This window comes from Corythoichthys intestinalis, chromosome 9, assembly GCF_030265065.1.
Source record: "Corythoichthys intestinalis isolate RoL2023-P3 chromosome 9, ASM3026506v1, whole genome shotgun sequence".
Taxonomy (NCBI): domain Eukaryota; kingdom Metazoa; phylum Chordata; class Actinopteri; order Syngnathiformes; family Syngnathidae; genus Corythoichthys; species Corythoichthys intestinalis.
Window position 1 is genome coordinate 46018213 of NC_080403.1, and position 19404 is coordinate 46037616.

At 38.4% G+C, this 19404-nt stretch overlaps 1 protein-coding gene across 2 annotated transcripts in view; it reads right to left on the bottom strand.

The window, feature by feature from the left end:
- Positions 1–19404, bottom strand: part of LOC130921934 (plexin-A1-like) — a 484623-nt gene that overhangs the window by 55523 nt on the left and 409696 nt on the right. For both annotated transcript variants that reach the window (XM_057846316.1, XM_057846315.1), the window contains exons 17-19: positions 9857–9950; positions 6214–6450; positions 3645–3788 (exon numbers count right to left, since the gene is read on the bottom strand). In XM_057846316.1, the coding sequence (XP_057702299.1) occupies positions 3645–3788; positions 6214–6450; positions 9857–9950 (475 nt within the window). The remainder of the gene's footprint in view (positions 1–3644; positions 3789–6213; positions 6451–9856; positions 9951–19404) is intronic.

The following is a 19404-nucleotide window of genomic DNA, read 5'->3' on the forward strand; positions in this document are numbered from 1 at the left end:
ACCTGAAGACGGATTGGAACAAGAAAAAAAACAATGTTGTACACAGTAATCTATCACATTGGCAAAGATATTCTTAGCTGCTCCAAGTCCAGACCAAACTTAAACCCCTTCAGCTAAATATTTCTGCCCCTAGGCAGTATGGTATGTAGTTTACAGTCACGCGCAATATGACAAATAAACAGTCCTTCCTGGCAAGCTGAAGCATGGGAACAAAAGTGATTTATTTTCTATCCATTTTCACACTTTTTTTTTTTTAATTCTTCAGGTAGCTTATACCTATGAAATACGGACTACAGGACAGAATAAAAGTAGTCGCGGGCCCCTCACGCCCACTAGCCATTTGGGTTTTCTATTGAATATCAATACTGTTCAAAGCCCCAAGAGTACACTCGCCAGCCAAGACCAATGAAAAGCCTCTAAAAACATAAATGCATTTGCAAACACCCCAAGCAATATTAGAGCCAGGATGTGTGTTTTTACGGTTGTGGATACACTGAATGAGTGGGGATAGAGAATCAGAGATTTAGGTTTTATGCTTGGGGAGAAAAGAATGAGCGAGATGAATGAAAAAGCAGGAAGTGGATTGACGTACATAATAAAAAAAGATGATGAAAAAGCAGGAAGTGGATTGACGTACTGTACATAATAAAAACAGATGAAGAACACAGACTAGGAAGCTGAGAATGATTAAAACAGCCAAAAAGATATTCTGTATTTGGAAAAATAACAAGTGGTAACGAAGTAACTGAGAGTTATAAGAAACAAATGATTAAACAATTAAATACGAAAGCTAAATGGCAGACAATTGCAAGAGTCACTATGATTCGAGTTACAAGTAAGTCCCGACTCTTACCTGTTGAGGGCAAGTCAAATCAAGTCGAATCGAGTCGAGTCACGAGGTTATGTCGAGTCAAGTCATAAGATTACGTCGAATCAACTCCAGTCGATTCTCGGTAGGGCAGCAACTAAAAATTATCTTCATAAACGATTAATCGGATAGATGTAACATTTTTCAATTACCTTCACAGTTTACTTTGCAGTTGTTTTAGGCATGGTGTAAGTAAAAATTAAAGACAAAATTTTATTACCGCTTCCAGACTTAACTGTCGTCTACAACTGTATCGATTATCAAATTTGTTTGCAACTAATTTATTAATCGATTTAATTGACTCATTGCTGCAGCATTATTAAGAAGCTAGTTTAGACAGCAAGATGTCCGAAAATTGGCAAAAATGCGAATTGTTGTTCTCCAAAGTAAAAGCAGATTTTTGTTCATGTCTTACTTTGACTTAACAAAAATATAATGAAGAAATCCACAAAAGAGAAGTCATATGTATGGTATAATTTCAAGTTTAAGGTGACGAAGTCCTAAACGATTAATTGGTTATCAAAATAGTTGTCGGTTGATTTGCTAAATGATTAGTTGTCAATTAATCGATTCATTTTTGCACCTCTAATTCTCGGTCATTTCGAGTTGAACCGAGTCACAAGGTTGTAAAGACGAGTCACAGGTTGTTCCGTGAAGGCGTGGTGAGAACGGCAAAGTCATCTTAGCAAATGAATGGCAGGTAGTAACCAATCTACGATCCAAGTTTTTGAGTCAGCTTGTCGAGTCTCGAGTCATTGTCCTACGAATTAAGTCGAGTCGAGTCTTGAGTCTCGGATCCTTCCAGCTCAAGGGAGTCAAGACAGAGTCTGTGCTTTTTTTTTTTTTTTTAGGTCTGTGCAGGTTTAGTTGCAAGTCATCAAATTTGCAAATCGAGTCATTTCAAGTCCATGTGACTCGAGTCCAAATGTCTGCTAAATGGTAAATGGAGTATTTTTGGCCAACCCATAGACTTCATAATATATTGACGGGACACGGGAAGCGGGGCCGATTAATCGGGGGCCTGCATTGGTGGCGTGGCCGTCAAAGCTGATGGAGTGGAATCACAGTAAAAGAGCTTTTTCCGTTGAAAATTCTCGTGATTAAATGCTTAAATCCCTGAATTCTTTAAAAATATGGGCGTAAAACAGTCTTGATTCTTGGTTAAAGCACAAAAAAAAAGTGCAGTTATTTTACGTAAATATTGCGAGCTATGATGTTATTCAGTAAGCAAATGTAGCGGCCGCCTTATCAAAACAGAGCTTTTTCCGTTAAAAAGTCTTATGAATAAATGCTTAAATCCCTGAATTCTTTGTAGATATGGACTTAAAACAGTCTCGATTCCTGGCTAAAAGCAAAAACCCTGCAGTTAACATTTATTTTACGTAAATATTGCGAACTATGGTGCTAGTCAGTAAGCAAATGTAGTGGCCACCTTATGAAAACAGCTTTTTCAGTTGAAAATTCTTGTGAATAAATGCTTAAATCACTGAATTCTTAATAGATATGGACGTAAAACGGTCTTGATTCTTGGTTAAAGGCAAAAAAAAAAAATGTTCAGTTAGCATTTATTTTACGGAAATATTGCGAACTATGACGCCAATGCCGTAGCGGCTAATTTCTCCCATTGATTTTTTTCACAACGTTTCAAATGCATGCATGGTACAAAAAATATACCTTGAATCCTCGAACAAATCACTCCTGAGACGATCCTTCCTGTTTGTATGCGGTACAACTTTCGTACTTTTTCAACCTAAATCCGGAGTTGTGTTGGTTTTAAGAATTACTGCGACTGACTGCGAAGCATTACTCAGCCTTAACTGAGGGGCAGTTTACATGCCGACACGAAGACGCAATGACTGTGTTGTGGAGTGGCCTCGCATGCATATGGTGTTGGCGAAGATGAAAAATTCTGAATCCTGCCTCCAAAGTGGAACAATCCGATTGCGGTGGATTGAGAGGGGCTTCCTCGGCATGCATATCAAAGACTCCTGCGGCGCGAGACCTCGCCGATAACGTCAGCACTCTGTGCGCAGCGGTGCTACTAAACATTAAAAACAGCAAATATAGCGGAATGTCGGCTTTAATTTACTGTTTCAATAATATTTTTAAATTAAATATGTTGAATGTTTCCATTTTTGTGCCTTTTTGGACAAAAGAAAAAAGCCATTGCTCCGAGTGGGCGGGCTTATTTTTTCCGGGCTGAGGGAGCTTGGTGGGGTCAAAGTGCATCATTCTCTGTCGCCCTGTAAATCTGCACTGCCCCCTATGGCCTGGCATGAATACTACATCGTTTTTATGCGAAATTGCAACATTGTTCGAATGGAGACGGGCCCATATAAATGCAAATTTGAAATTTTTCGTATTCTTGGAGAGTCACCATGTAAACGGCCCCTGAAGCTGAGTGTGGGAAGGCCCCCAACCGTAGGCATGGCGCAGAGTCTGGCGGAAGTGTCATGTCCATATATTATGAAGTATATGGCCAACCCTCCAAAACCCCTGTCATACCTCACTTTCCTCATACATGGCTATGCTTTGGCTGATAATGCCAATAAATTTTGGTTTGATTTGTAGAGCAATTTTGCACTAATATCATGGTTATTTTATCATCAATACAATGCCGAAAGCGTTAAACAGGCATCCAACCGTTAATGCACAGATTGATAGACCAGTAAGGCTGGTGTTCAAGACAGTGTCATACCCATAATGAACAAAACATAAATAATGCTGCTTACATAATGATGAAAGATCTTTTATAGCTTGGCAGTACAGTACTTACGGTGACTTTGTGTTCTCCAGTGAGGTTGGGCCACTCACACAGGAGCTGGCTCTCAGACAAGGTGAGAATACACGGTGTCTCCCCGATCAAAACTGTATAGTTCAGCTTAGTATTTCCAGGCGCTGCAGGAATCAGGTTGCGGCCCTACAAAGACCCACAAGTTACTTATGAAATAATGTAATGAACACAGTGGCAAACAATTGGTAAATTGTCATTTCAAAGCTCATCTAATGTATTGTTCACAATTGTTTTATCATTTTAGTTTTAATGGCAGGTTTAGGTTAACAGTGAGACGCAGTGATTGATTAGAGAGGCCTGTAATAGTCAACATGGGTAAACCTCAACCATGAGAGACAGAATGCGGAAAAAAAACAACAGAAAATCACATTGTTTGAATTTTAAAGAATTTATTTCCAAATTAGAGTGGAAAATAAGTATTTGGTCACCTACAAACAAGCAAGATTTCTGGCTGTCCAAGAGGTCTAACTTCTTCTAACGAGGTCTAACGAGGCCCCACTCGTTACCTGTATTAACGGCACCTGTTTTAACTCATTATCGGTATAAAAGACACCTGTCCACAACCTCAGTCAGTCACACTCCAAACTCCACCATGGCCAAGACCAAAGAGCTGTCGAAGGACACCAGAGACAAAATTGTAGACCTGCACCAGGCTGAGGTTTACCCATGTTGACAATTACAGGCCTTTTTAATATTTTTAAGTGGGAGAACTTGCACAATTAGTGGTTGACTAAATACCTATTTGCCCCACTGTAGAGAGTAACCATAGCAACAGTGCCGCACCGTGATGAAGACTAACAACGATAAAGTTTGGGACATCATTGAAATGCATGGCCATGATATCAATATTTCTTTAAAAAATGGTAACTCAGTGGTTTAGAAGTAGTAAACATGACTATGAAGCAATGCAAGTCCTGAAAAGCAAGCCCTAGGTTCTTTTGACCTTATTTTCAAAATTGCATTTAAGCTGTTTATCATTCGCTACACAAATTCAAATGTCAGTAGGGGCAAAGAAAGAGGTTTCAAGGATGAGGCACATATGAAAGAAAGCTGTGCTGAACCAATCATTTCCATTGACAAAAGCTGCTTCTTCAGTAACCTTGGACACTGACTGAAAGTTTTAAGTAGCTTCAAAAATATGAAGTCGAAATGAGTCATATGGAATTTTTAAACCTTGACGAAAACCATGAATAAGTCAGAAAAAAAATTATTATCATTACTCGTGGCGTGGCTCAGTGGTAGACTAGTTGTCCCCCAACCCAGAGGTTGTGGTTTCGATTCTTTGCCCTGATGAACTCGCCTAAGTATCCTTGAGCATGATACTGAACCCCACATTGCTCCTGGTGCTGCGTCACCAGTAGGTGGATGGCGATGTAGTGGACATTTGGTCCTCAAAAGTGTGCACCAGGTACACTAGAAGACTAGAGTCCCACTGGTCCTATGCTAGAATTTAAGCATTATTTGTAAATTACACAATTGAATTTTAAACCTTTTTAGTAAAGTAATCCCTTGCTACTTCGCGCTTCAAACGTCACACCCACAGTTCATCAAAATAAAAAAAAAAAAATTAAAATAAATAAATAAATAAATGCAGTATGGAGTTGCTTATTAAAGTTAACAATGATGACAGACGTTAAGGTTTGTTTTTTAGCCAGAGACGCTTGTAAGCCGACACTTTAAAGCTCCGCATGCGTCAATCATCATGTAATTTGTTAAACAGTTGCTGTGGCAACTCATTGTGCGTAAGTGAGCAGCTTGGGCGGATTTGAGTGGACTCAGTCAATGAAGCATTTAATAAAGACAACCATTTTTCTACTTTATTCTTGTTTAAAAATAATTCAGCGGGACAGTAACGTGTTTAAAAATTATCATAATTATTACATTTGAAGTGTTCAAAAATAATTTATTCATATAGTTTAGTAAGTTTTTTTAATTATAGTTTGGGGATAAAAAACAAACCCCCCAAAAAAGTCTTGTACTAACACACACACGAGCCCCCCCCCATTTTTATTTTTTTTTTTTGGGAAGGGGGGGCGCTACTTCGTGGTTTTTCACTTATCGTGGCGGTTTCTGGTCCCTATTAACCGGGAAAAATGAGGCATCACTGTATTTAACATGGAAATTTTGTTAAATAAATGTATGCTAACTCTGCTTAAAAACTATGTTTCACACACGCATCACATCTCCAATAAATGCATGCCACACCAACATCACAATGTCACTTGCACTAACCCATGTTACGGAAACCTAAAAAATAGGGACATTGTTGAATTCATTTTGTCAGGAACATTTGTACGAGAACCTCTTGTCCATACACTGTAATAAACCAGAAGCATGCACACAATAAGGAAAGGGGATGCCTAAAGGCTTCATGAAATAAGGATTTAGGGGCTAGCCCCGCATAAGGCTATTGCGATGACACGGGGAAAAACATGTACAAGAAAGATTTTGAACAGTAACACATAAAATTACATTATGGATGTGAAGCAAAAACAAAGTTTATAAAATAACAATACAACTAAAACAATGCTAAAAGCATAAGTCAGTTTACCTTGAGAATTAGTGGAGAACTGGGCTTTAGCTCCAACATGCCATTGGGGCTCAGAGGTTCAAACACAGGGTCTGGATGGTAGCTGAATGTCTCATTGACAACCAGCACAGAATGCACATCATCCATGATGAAGCCAATTTCATCTGGACTGCTTCCCATCTCGGAGAAAACTTTGTCAGAGCCGGCAACGGAGGGAGCAAGGCACACCATCACTGTGTTGTTGACTACGGTGCAGTTCTGCGATGGGACACAAATTCCACATTAGGAATGCAAGTTCATACATAAGAGAATAGGCAATCAAATAAGTACTAGTGCTGCATTAATCGATTAATTCGAGTAATTCAATTGGAAAAAAGCTTCGAGGATGCGTTTAGTTAGAATGGCATTGTAATGGTTTGTTTTGAAAGTGTTGCTTTTAGTCTTATTGATTTGGGTGGATACACTGTCCTCTAGTGGCAACAGTGAGTATGATTTAACTCATCTCACATGACTAGATCCAGCTGCTCCCTGTTAAGACCAACAAGTTTTTGTTTGAGCTAATATGATTGTTTATGCATTTGTAATTTAGTTTAGAGGTATGTTTAACAGTTTTTTTTTTTTGTTTTGTTTTTTTGTGGGAACCGGTAGATGATAGATGGATGGATGCATTTTATACTAGAGCTGTCCCGACTAGTCGACATAGTCGACGTCATCGATGACGTAAAGCCGTCGACGAGCACAGCATCCCGTTGACGGTTAATGAAGGGTTAAAAAAAATATATGCATGGAAAGTTAGAATGTCGCATGCTCTGTTTGCAAGCGGGGAAAGCGGCACAAAGCCAAAAAAAGCGCACCAGAGTGTCCAAAACATTGACTTATTTCAAAGAAACAAAGGAGAGTACACTCTTCTGTCCTGTCTCTTCAGTGCCAAGCTTGGCTGCACGTCGGCCGTGAATAAACACCTCAAGCGCCTTCACGCAGTTTGTAATTTATTTATTTTTTTATTATTTTTTTTCATTTTTTGTACACCAGAGGGTGCTGTCGCCTTACTAAATAATAATGTTTCATTGACAATGGGCCTATAAGTGCTATTAGTATTGTTCTTAATGCTAATTGAAAGGTTTATTTCATGATTTCATGTTATGGTTTATTTTATGATATAGAAAATTATATAAGGTTAAAAGGTCATAAATATATACAGTATATACAGTGATTGCACTCAAGGGAGAGATTGTCAATGATAAGGTAATAAGGTAAAGGCAATTCATATAGGCAATTCATTGATATATAAATAAGGTTTAAAAGGAAAAAGTTGAAAAGTTTTTGTTAATTTCTAATTGTGTTGCTTTATTTGTGTGCACCGTAGCTCTTACAGTGTGTTTACATCAAGGATGGAATAAAAGTTGTAAACCATCAGTTTAAGAGACCATCTTTTCAATCGGGATGCTACACTAGTTAATTCTATCAGCATTTGAACTCATTGTTTATTTGTGATTTATTATTGTTATTTACGTGTTTATTTGTACTTTAATAAATGATTTGAGTGTTCCAATGTTTTTTGTGAATTGATAAGCGTCAACAAAAATTTCATTGCTAAATTAGTAAAAAAAAATAAAAAAATTATTAGATTAGTCGACTAATCGTAAAAATAGTCGGCTGACTAATCGGGAGAACATTAGTCGTTTGGGACAGCCCTATTTTATACCATCTAAGTTGGCGGAGTTTTGCAATACAAGTTAGTCAACTGTTCTTTTGTTGTATTTCGATCCTCATTCATTATTTTTTTAAGCTCAACTTAATTTGAGAAGGACATATCGCTTGAATTATCTGAGTTACGAATGTCAGTCACCTTTTTATTTTGCCCCGCAACCCAAAACTGATTAGCCTGCCAGTGGTGTTACCAGGATGCCAGGTGTGGGTGGGCATTAGTCTTACCTTGGGGGTGGGGGAGAAAAATAAAAACAAACCTACAATGCTCAATTAGGTCGAAATCCAGCGTAGGGCTACTGCACCTAAAACGTGTTTTGTTTTCTCCTTGAGATAACTGTTGTTGTGATTTGGTCTAAACAAATAAAAGTCGATTTCATTTTATTTGACTTAGAACACATCCATAACTGAACAGTATGGACATGCAGGTGACAATGTTTTTTTTTTTTAGGTAACCTATTGTGGTTCCTCGGTTTTATTTTTATTATTATAGTTATTCTTTGTTCCGCAGCCCCTTTGAGCTCCATTTGACCCCCTTAGAATGCTTCAAAATGCATCAAAATCGGCAGGCAGGTCAAGACAGGTGCAATCTTTGATACTGTGGAAAGACAAATTCCAAATACACTATGTAGCGCCTCCTAGCAGTCATTCTTTGTCTCGCCGACGCTTTGAGCCCTACTTTGACCCCCTCAGAATGCTTCAAAACTCACCAAACTCAACAGCCAGGTGAACACTGGTGAAAACTTTGATAAAACGTAAAACAAAAACAAAAAAAACAAAAAAAAAAATCAAAATATGCGTAAATGTGTTTAGCGCCCCCTAGGAACAAAACCAACATTTCGTTTCATTTTTGTTTTTTTAAAGGTCAAAGAGGAGGTAACAACGTAAAGGTTAAAACTTAGAACACATCAGTACTATGAGAATGGGATACCATACACGGTGCCTAGACTGCCGTTAGTACTACATCCAGTTTTCTTTGGGTGGGCACTGCCCCCCCTCCCCTGGTAACGCCACTGCAGCCCGCAAACCTGGTGTTTTGACAAATCCTGGCTGGCAGGTTACCTACAGCACAAGCATGGGTATAACAGATGTCACGTTTGTCACAAAATGGCAGCGCCTATGAGCTGTTACTTCGTGTGTTAAGGGCTTTTTTTACCGCCACAAAAGCTTTGGGAGCAAAATTTTATTAGGGTGCAAAATTTGACGGAACACCGGTCTGTGAAAAAAAGACCCAAATAACACCAGTCTGTGGTGCAAAAAAGGTTGGGGACCCCTGCCCTAATTCATTTATAACAGGTCTTGTCAGTACCTTTAATTAATGTTGATAGACTTATTCCATAGCATTGAATGTTTTTCCAATATAATGTTAGGAGGATGCTGAAGTATCAGAAGTATACAGTAAATAATAGTATAGAAAAATCCTAGATAAATAAAGATTAGTCATTCACTGCAAATTAAATGTAATGAAAGTCGCCTGACAAAACAGTGTATCAGCCGATGTCACATTTAAGAACAAGACAGAGGAAAAAGGCTGTATCTAATATATTTTATAGGTCAATCTGAAAATTAACAAAGCGAAACCAAATTGACTGAGGAGGGGCGCCACAAAGGCAAAAAGGGATATTTTTTCACTTTGAGCAAAGCGCTGGTGAGGGGGAAAGGTTAGCTAAGCCCCATGGTGCTATAGGTGAGTAGAGGGGGATTTGCTGGAGCTGCTTTATTACTGCTTGACATTTCAAAGGTTAAAGCTGCTAAAAGGAAATTCAACATCAAAAACAAACAGAAAATGGGCCCTTGGCCGTTTGACTGACAGGTAAGGTGCATGTGTGTGACCCAAGAGTGTGCGTATCATTTGAAAATCAGTACATCTAAAGAGAATGATAGAGACACCTACCAGAATACCTGTGTGAATGCGGTTTACTCAATCATTTTAAGTTTTAACCGCTCATACACTTACATTTTCTGACTTGGCAGCTCCATATTTAGCCCTCATCTTGGGTTCTTTGATCGTCATCAAATTAGTTCCTGTGACGGTTAACATGGTCCCTCCACTGAAAGACATTATTGAACAAATGAGCAAAACAATTACAAAAGTGTTTACTGATAACAGCACTTAATGACCATGCAATTACTCAGCAGTGCGTTAAACATAAACATAAACACTTCTTTATATGTATGCGTAAACCAGAAATGTAAAGTTGAGTGATTGCCCGTGAATTGTAATTATCTCATCAGATTGTATGACCTCAACATGTTACATTTAATGAACTCTCCACAGCACCCCTAGGGAGATATTAAATTGCCAGCACTGGGATTTTTCTGAGGTATTATCTGCATGAGATATAAATGTACACTGAGAAAGGCCCATGTTGTCAGCGATCTGACACGCTATGTAACCTTTACACCTGTGACCTATTCAAGTCCGTGTGACGCTGACCAACATAGGGGTTGATAACACGGCTGAAAGACTCTTTTCTTAGCTGTCTTCTTCACGGCCCCTGTTGGTCTAAGACGCTGAACTTTAGCTGATGTAAAAATATCTGACAGCGGCTAACTGAGCTAACATATAAATTAAAAACGAATCAGGGTTTGACAAGGTTTAAGTGGCACATCCACTAGGGGTTTGACCAGAGATGGGGAGAGTAGTTCAAAATAAAATTATTCAAGGAAAAGTAGTCGTCCAAAAAATGTACTCAAGTGCAAGTAAAAAAGTATCCAGTGAAAAGAATACTCAAGTCATGAGTAACATTGTGAGTAACTGCTTATTTTTGTTTGATTTTGTTATTTAAACAATGTTTTTTTCTTTTTCTTTCTTTTTTTTTTTTTTAGGAAAAAAAAAAAAAATTATGAACTATTGTTATAATGATAGTGTACAACAATCCATTACATAACCACATTAAGCCAAAGGGGGAAAAAATTAATTCTGGTGAGAGGAAAAAAAAGACAGAAATGAAGCATTATTCGTCCAAAGAGCATGAACGCCCTCTAGTGGAGAAAATAGTTCCTAGTTTTAATAGTTCCCTAGTAACTACTATTAGAGATGCACGACCCACCCATGCATTGTTGCGCTCAATCTGTAATGGCGCCGTTTTACCTATATAGAGAGATAAAAAGCAGCGTAAAATGAGTAGAGTGAATTTTGGCAGGCTTTGGAGCCTTTTTTTAATTGGCTAAAGCCTTACAATCCCTCTCCCTACGATTAGAAATATCATGGGAAGCAATGTGGGGAAGCAAGCCAGCAATTGATCTTTTTCTTAACACCTTATGTTATTTCCCAACGCAGAGAAGATATATCAATTGGTAGCACTACGCACAGTCATGGTTCCACTTCCCATCATGCATTTGGGCATGGCTACAGTATCATTTACTGTAAGCTCAACAAATACACTAAACGGCAATATTTAGTCAGAATATACCAAGTCACAAGTCTTTCTATCAGTGGATCCCTCTCACAGAAAGAATGTTAATAATGTAAATGCCATCTTGAGGATTTATTGTCATAATAAACAAATACGGTACTTATGTACTGTATGTTGAATGTATATATTCGTCCGAGTTTTATTCATTTTTTTCTTGATGCATTGCCAAAATGTATATGATCGGGAACAATTATCGGGAATGATTGGAATTGAATAGGGAGCAAAAAAAAAAAAAAAAAATGCAATCGGATCGGGAAATATCGGGATCGGCAGATACTCAAACTAAAACGATCGGGATCGGAACGGGAGCAAAAAAAGAAAATCGGAACAACCCTAGTTACTATTATGAAATTAAGAGGATCATGGTTTTCTGTGGTCAATCAGCGGCAAATAAAAACTGAAACTATGTCAAATACTTCTTTTTTTACGGTGCTTTAAAGATGCCACGCGACTGAACAGGCTGGCGTGATCATTGAAAGCAAGCTTGCGTCTGATGGATTCATGTGATCATTGTTGCGATGTCTAATTGGTGAAATTAGTCAAGCTACTCTTGGCATCACTAGCAAAAAATAAAAAAAAGTCTAATATGTAGAATAAAGAGTAAAAATGTAACGACTCTTGTGTAGCCCAAAGTAGCGGAAGAGTAGCGTTTTTCTTCACAAATCTACTCAAGTAAAAGTAAAAAGTATGGCTTAGTAAAACTACTCTTAGAAGCATATTTTTCTCAAAAGGTTACTCAAGTAAATGTTATGGAGTACATGCAACGCGTTACTGCCCACATCTGGGTTTGACAATATATAAAAAAGGAGGTGTAACGCGATAATCTCTCACCAAGAAGCGATATATCCAGGGGTGCACATAAGTGGTCCGCATGCGAGCATGCGTACTGGACGTAGACAAACGCGCTGGCCCTCAATGGCTTCCATACGCTTTTGCGTACCGATGGCTGACCAATGTATTTGCGACGGACACGAGAAAATAACTTCTCAAAATGTCGAAGAGGCAGGCCACACTGAGTAATTACTTCCGTGTTCCCCCACCCCCGTCAAAAGACAGACAGACGACAGAGACGTCACCGGAGCTACCGAAAAAAAGGACTTTTGCTGAAAAGTGGCTACGGGAGGTACCATGGCTAGAAGCAAATGATGCTCGCACGGAAATGCGGTACAAAATGTGCCGTGAGAATCCCAATGTCGCCGATAAGAGCAGCGCATTTTATGTAGGGTCAAAGAATTTCAGCCATCCAAACTTTGAAAAGCACGAAAAAAACAGAGAGCATGTGGCATTTAAGCAAACTATCGATGTCAAACAGGACACCACTCGCCCTATGGACATGTGGCGGAATAAAGGTAATGAACAGCGACATGCACTGACAAACGTGTTTTTGCTCGCATTTTACAAAGCTAAACATGCACGTTCAATGAGGTCTTATAAGGAGGACGTCCCACTTTTAAAAAGGCTTGGAGTTAATGTGGGAGCCGCATGATGCCCTTTATTTTGAATTGGTGCTTTTATGTTTATTTCTTTACATTTCACTTCAAAGTAATGGCATGTTAATCAAGCATTAATTGTTAATATGATTAATCAAAGTTAATTGGCTCTAAGTAAAGCTTGTCATAAATTTATCGCATCAGGCGGGTCGGCTTTCAAGCTCAATGAGGACCAAGTCACATCTCCAGGTCCTCCTCTGAGAACCTGGGCAAAAAAAATTATGTGCACCCCTGGATATATCGTTTTAAAAAGGTGTCTTGGATCACACAAAAAAAGGCACTACCAAAATCTTCCATTAGAATAGTGTCTACGTTAGCTCACTGGTTGTGAGACATCCAATTCATTTTGACTGGATTGGACATCTAGCGGCGTCAATGGCATTGGAACCACAGCATTCACAGCCAGTCTAGTGGGCATTTACAAATCACTTCCTGTTCATTTTTGTGGCATTTACAGGTTACGTCCTGTCGATTTTGAGTTACTTGCTACTCATTTGGAGCCATTCATGAGTCACTTCCTTTTCAGTAACCCAAAATCAACAGGGAGTGACCCGTAAATGCCCCAAAAGGTAAAGACAGTGACCGAAAATAAACCGAAAATGATGTGAAATACTCCAAAATTAACTCATTGCCTGGCATTGACTGCCACTGACAGCCCGAGACGTCCAATCCGTTTGAAGTGGGAGGGATGGCAGCGAATGAACGAATTTCATTCGCTGCCATCCTCCCAGTTCAAATGGATTGGATATCTACTAAAACTCAAATTCACAGCAAAAGCATGAACATAGCTTGGTTTTCTGTTCATTAGTCTTTTCGTAGAATATTCTAGAATGATTTCCTGACCCGTGTATCGATAACTGTTGAATCGCCGAATCGTGAGATCACCATTACCGTGAGCCTTGTATCACAAATCCACATCCACTGGGAGTCACCACTGACTTGATATACAGGACTGAGGGGTGTCTTCGTTGTTTAGTTTTATACAAAAAGGAACACTACCTTGAAAACATTATGCTATATTCAACAAATAAGAAAATATAAAAAAAAAAGTTAGGAGTTCCTGGGTCTTATCTCTAAGCCTGGGTAGCCTACGATGAGATGGAGAGAGGCGCGAGAAGGGGAAAAAAAAAGTACGCAGTGGATAGTAGGCTTTAGTGATTTTGAGTGGCATTAAGGTGGCTGACAGGCATCCAAGTGGCAATGCAATATGGAGTGAAAAGGGACAGGATTTAAGTATTTAAGAGATTTTTAAAGAGTAAGTTTTTCAAGGGGAATTAACAGTGAAAAATCTTTCAGTACTACAAGAGTGAACCTTTTCTCCACTTAAGACTCTAAACAACTGCGAAGAATGCAAATCTCACATCGCTGTATAAATAAGACCTAATCTTTACAAATTCACTTCAATGTTTTGTTAGCCCAAGAATTACTTTGACTAGGGAGGGTAGCAAGATTTTGGGATGAAATATATGTTTTAGAAAAGTGACAAAAGAGGCTGGCAAATTGAAACACAATTGTAGCAGAGTAAAGATATTTCTTGCAGAAGAACAGTGAGAAACGCTCAAAAACAAGTCCGGTGGTATGGTGGTAAGAATATAGTACGGTGGGTTGGAGTGTTGTTTTCGTCAACAATGTCGATAATAAAAATATTTCGTTGACGAGCTAAAAAACAGTTTTAATGCCAGTTTTCTTCTGACGAGACGAAAATGCGACATAGTTTTCGTAGAATGTTAATTAGGGTTGGGCATCGAGCATCGATGGGATCCAGGACTAACACTCCGGCTCTCCCGGAACCGTTCACTGTGTGGCAGCGCTCAAAAGTTTGGCACAACTTCACAAAAAAAAAAAAGATCAGTTAGCTCAGTGCAACATTTACAGCACAGCTACTAGTATATCATGTAAAGGTGGATGCACGACCAATGTTATTAAACGCCTCCGGCTTCATGAAATAAAAGTGCCGAGTAGTGCATAGCTGAGTGCCACGTATTTGACGCGGTGCGCCGGACCTCTAACCAGTCAGAACCAGGTAAGTAAAACAATAAATTACATCTGTCTTCTGATACCTCCATGACCCGACCCTCGGATCAAGCGGTAGATGATAATGGATGGATGGAATAGTACGAGAATAAGTCGTATTATTTCGTCGGGCTAATGTAGCTATATAAGCAGATACGTACTTTATGGAGCGCATTGCCGCCTCCATTAAAACTAACATTATCAAAAGATCATCAAATTATAATCAATAGAATAATTCATACTAAGGCTTCGTCGTAGCTCTCAGCTAAGGCACATGTATGTAAAGTGCGTAGTGGCTCACAGCTACCTTACCGCTATGAAATATTTGCGACTCTTTCGTAGCAATAGTCGTAGTCTTTTTAAAAATGTATTAATTTGGCCCTAATACTCCTAATTCTCCGTGAGCTTTTGGAGTCTGGACCGGGTTTTACAAGTTTTTTTTTTTTTTTTTTTTTTAATAATCTGCACCAGGTTAGCCCATTAGTGGGAGCTCAATAACATGTAAAAATGCCTGCAGCATAAGACATTCTAAAACATAGGCAAAAGAATACGTGTAAATTAGGGCTGTCAAAATTATCGCGTTAATGGGCGGTAATTAATTTTTTAAATTAATCACGTTAAAATATTTGAGGCAATTAACGCACATGTCCCGCTCAGACAGATTTAAATCACAGTAGAGTGAAAGGCCCACTTGTTAATTGTGTTTTATGGAGTTTTGCCGCCCTTTGCTGGCGCTTGGGTGCGACTGATTTTATAGGCTTCAGTACCCATGAGCATTGTGTAAGTAATTATTGACATCAACAATGGTGGGCTACTGGTTTATTTTTTGATTGAAAATTTTACAAATTTTATTAAAACAAAAACATTAAGAGGGGTTTTAATATAAAATTTCTATAACTTGTACTAACATTTATCTTTTAAGAACTACAAGTCTTTCTATCCATGGATCACTTCAACAGAATGTTAATAATGTTAATGCCATCTTGTTGATTTATTGTTAGAATAAACAAATACAGTCCTTATGTACCGTATGTTGAATGTATATATCCATCTTGTGTCTTATCTTTCCATTCCAACAATTTATTTTACAGAATATATATATAAATAATTTACAGAAAACTATGGCATATTTTATAGATGGTTTGAATTGCGATTAATTGCGATTAATTCCGATTAATTAATTTTTAAGCTGTAATTAACTCGATTAAAAATTTTAATCGTTTGACAGCCCTAGTGTAAATGTTTTCTCCGTGAGCTTTTGAAAAATAAACATCTTTGTGATAAAGCACTCTTGTGGAAAGAAACTTCATCATATTCAAATTCAAAGACTGATATTTATAAACAAGTTAAAAATAGCAAAGTTAATTGACAGTTCATATAATTTAAAAAATAATCGAAGAGTTAAGAAATCAATATAAACCATGCAGTTTTTTTGACCCTGTCTATTAAAAGAATCTGAATCGAGAATCGTTTGGAACCGGAATCGAAACGTGGAATCGGAACTGGAACCGTTCAAATTCAAACAAGGCCAAACCCTAAGGTTCACAATGCATGACATCTTCACATTGTACGTGAATAAACGTCAGCTTGCATCGTAGCAGTGTTTGGGTCGTGTCACTTATGTGAGATGTGCTGCGTCTCTCCTTCACTCTCCTCACCGGAGTTTAGGATGCGTTTCAAGTTAGGCTGCACTCCATCTTGCTTGTTTGGAAACACATGGTAAGATTTGTTTTCTTATCTTGGCATGAGAGAATATGTAATGTTGCTTTAGCCTTAAGGTTAAAGGATAAGAATTTAGGGATCATCACACTCTAAATGTAACTCGTCGCATTAGCATAGCATTCACATCAACTTTAGCATGGCAAGCATCCTCTTAAACGCTTTTTTTACATACAGTTGAGTCTATGTTCATTCAAAATTTTTGGAAACCTTTTATTTATTTTTGGACTAAAGCGTTTGAATCTTACAAACGAAAACATTTTGAGTAACTGTCCACTAAAACCAGACGAAATTTGTATGAGATTTCCATCAACTAAAACTAGATGAAGACGAACACATTTCGAAATGAAAGAAATATGACTGAGACAAATAAGTATTTTCATCCCAAAAAACAAAAAAAAACAAAAAATAAAATAAATAAAAATAAAACCCTAAAACGGCTGCCAAAAGCAATGCTGATGAGGTGAAAAACATACTACAGTATCAGCAACAGTTGCAATAACATCTAATATATCATCTACAAACAAACAAAATACCTCCCAGCCATACATTCCACATACAGTACTAACTTCATTACATTATGACTTTATTGTAAAACAATGTATTTTTAATTGACTTATTTTGCGTGACAATTTGAAGGCATCTATAGCTTATTTAGCTGCTGTTATGTGGACAATACGCAAACAATTCCTGGAAATCTACTGTTGAAGTAAATGAGAACCACGAGAGATGCAAAACGGAGCAATTTCTAGGTCATATTAGCGAGCTTATTAGCATTTGGTTCCTGCAAGCTTTTTACAATGAATTTTTTTTTAATGTCCTTATTTTTCACACTTCAAAACACAGCTTGTGTTTGAGCAGGAAACGTTCCCATGGCTATAAAGCCTCATTTCAATAAAGTCAAGTAATATTTACACACACTGTATATCTGTACAGCAGCTCATCAACTGGAAGTGTGCTGCTCCAGGAGCCTTCCTTTACTGCTGCTGCTCACAAACATTTACTTTTCATACAGAACTATAAACAGAATGAATAAGAGGTCTTTAAAAAGAGAGATGAGGTTGAAAATTGAGAGCAATGTTTGTTTTTCTTTTTCACTGAGATCCGGGCAGGGAATATTGGTGGAATATTACTTCAATGAGCTTGTGCGCGGAGTCCATATTTCAGTTTAGTTGGCGAGGCTCATATAAAAATACGTTAATGTACGGAGCGACCATCACATAGGATAAATAATGCATTGGTGTTTGTATCTTGCTCTATACATGCATCAAGCAGCATTGTAGATCAAAGACTGCTCATATGAACTATTACATTCTATATACAGTAGGTCATGAAGTATAGGGTAAGCAGGAAAGCACAACTCTCATAATTATTTAGTATGCATCACTTTTTGCCACAATTCAGACTATTTTTGCACTATAAAGCCATACACTGCTGGCCAAAAGTATGGGCACCCATACAATTCTGTCAGATAATGCTCAATTTCTCCCAGAAAATGATTGCAATTACAAATGCATTGGTAGTAATATCTTCATGTATTTTTCTTGCAATGAAAAAACACAAAACATTTTTTTTTATTATTTTACACAAAACTCCGAAAATGGGCCCCTCAGCCTAAAACTTGGTAGCACAACCTTTAGACAAAACAACTGCTTCCGGAATCCATCTATGAATTTCTTACAATTCTCTGCTGGAATTTTAGACCTTCTTTGGCCAACTGCTCCAGGTCTCTGAGATTTGAAGGGTGCCTTCTCCAAACTGCCATTTTCAGATCTCTCCACAGGTGTGCTATGGGATTCAGGTCTGGACTCATTGCTGGCCACTTTAGAAGTCTCCAGTGCTTTCTCTCAAACCATTTTTAGTGCTTTTTGAAGCATTTTTTGGGTCATTGTCCTGCTGGAAGACCCATAACCTCTGAAGGAGACCCAGCTTTCTCACACTGGGCCCTACATTATGCTTCAAAATTTGTTGGTAGTCTTCAGACTTCATAATGCCATGCACACAGTCATGCAATGCAGTACCTGAGGCAGCAAAGCAACCCCAAAACATCAGGGAACCTCTGCCATGTTTGACTGTGCGGACCGTGTTCTTTTCTTTAAAGCCCCCCCCCCCCCCCCCCGTAAACTCTATGTTGATGCTTTTTCCCTAAAAACTCTACTTTTGTCTCATCTGATCAGAGATCATTCTTCCAAAACGTTTTTGGCTTTCTCAGGTAAGTTTGGGCAAACTCCAGCCTGGCTTTTTTATGGCTCTGGGTTAGAAGTAGGGTCTTCCTGGGTATCCTACCATAGAGTCCCATTTCATTCAGCCGACGGATAATGCGGGTTGACACTGTTGTACCCTCGGCCTGCCGGACAGCTTCAACTTGTCTGGATGTTAATCGAAGGTCTTTATCCACCATCCGCACAATCTTTCGTTGAAATCTCTCATTAATTTTTCTTTTCCTTCCACATCTAGGGAGGTTAGCCACAGTGCCATGGGCTTTACACCTATTGATGGCACTGCGCAGGTAGACACAGGAACAATCAGGTCTTTAGAGATGGATTTGTTGCCTTGAGATTGCCCATGCTTCCTCACAATTTTGCTTCTCAAGTCCTCAGACAGTTCTTTGGTCTTCTTTCTTTTCTCCATACTCAATGTGGTACACACAAGGACACAGGACATAGGTTGAGTCGACTTTAATCCATTTTAACTTGCTGCAAGTATGATTTAGTTATTGCCACCACCTGTTATGTGCCACAGGTAAGTAACAAGTTATGTTGGTAACACTTTACAATTAGGGTCCCTGAATTAACTTCAGTTAATGCATTTTAGACAGTAACTCATGTTTAAGTAACATGACAATAATTCATTTAATCCCTGAT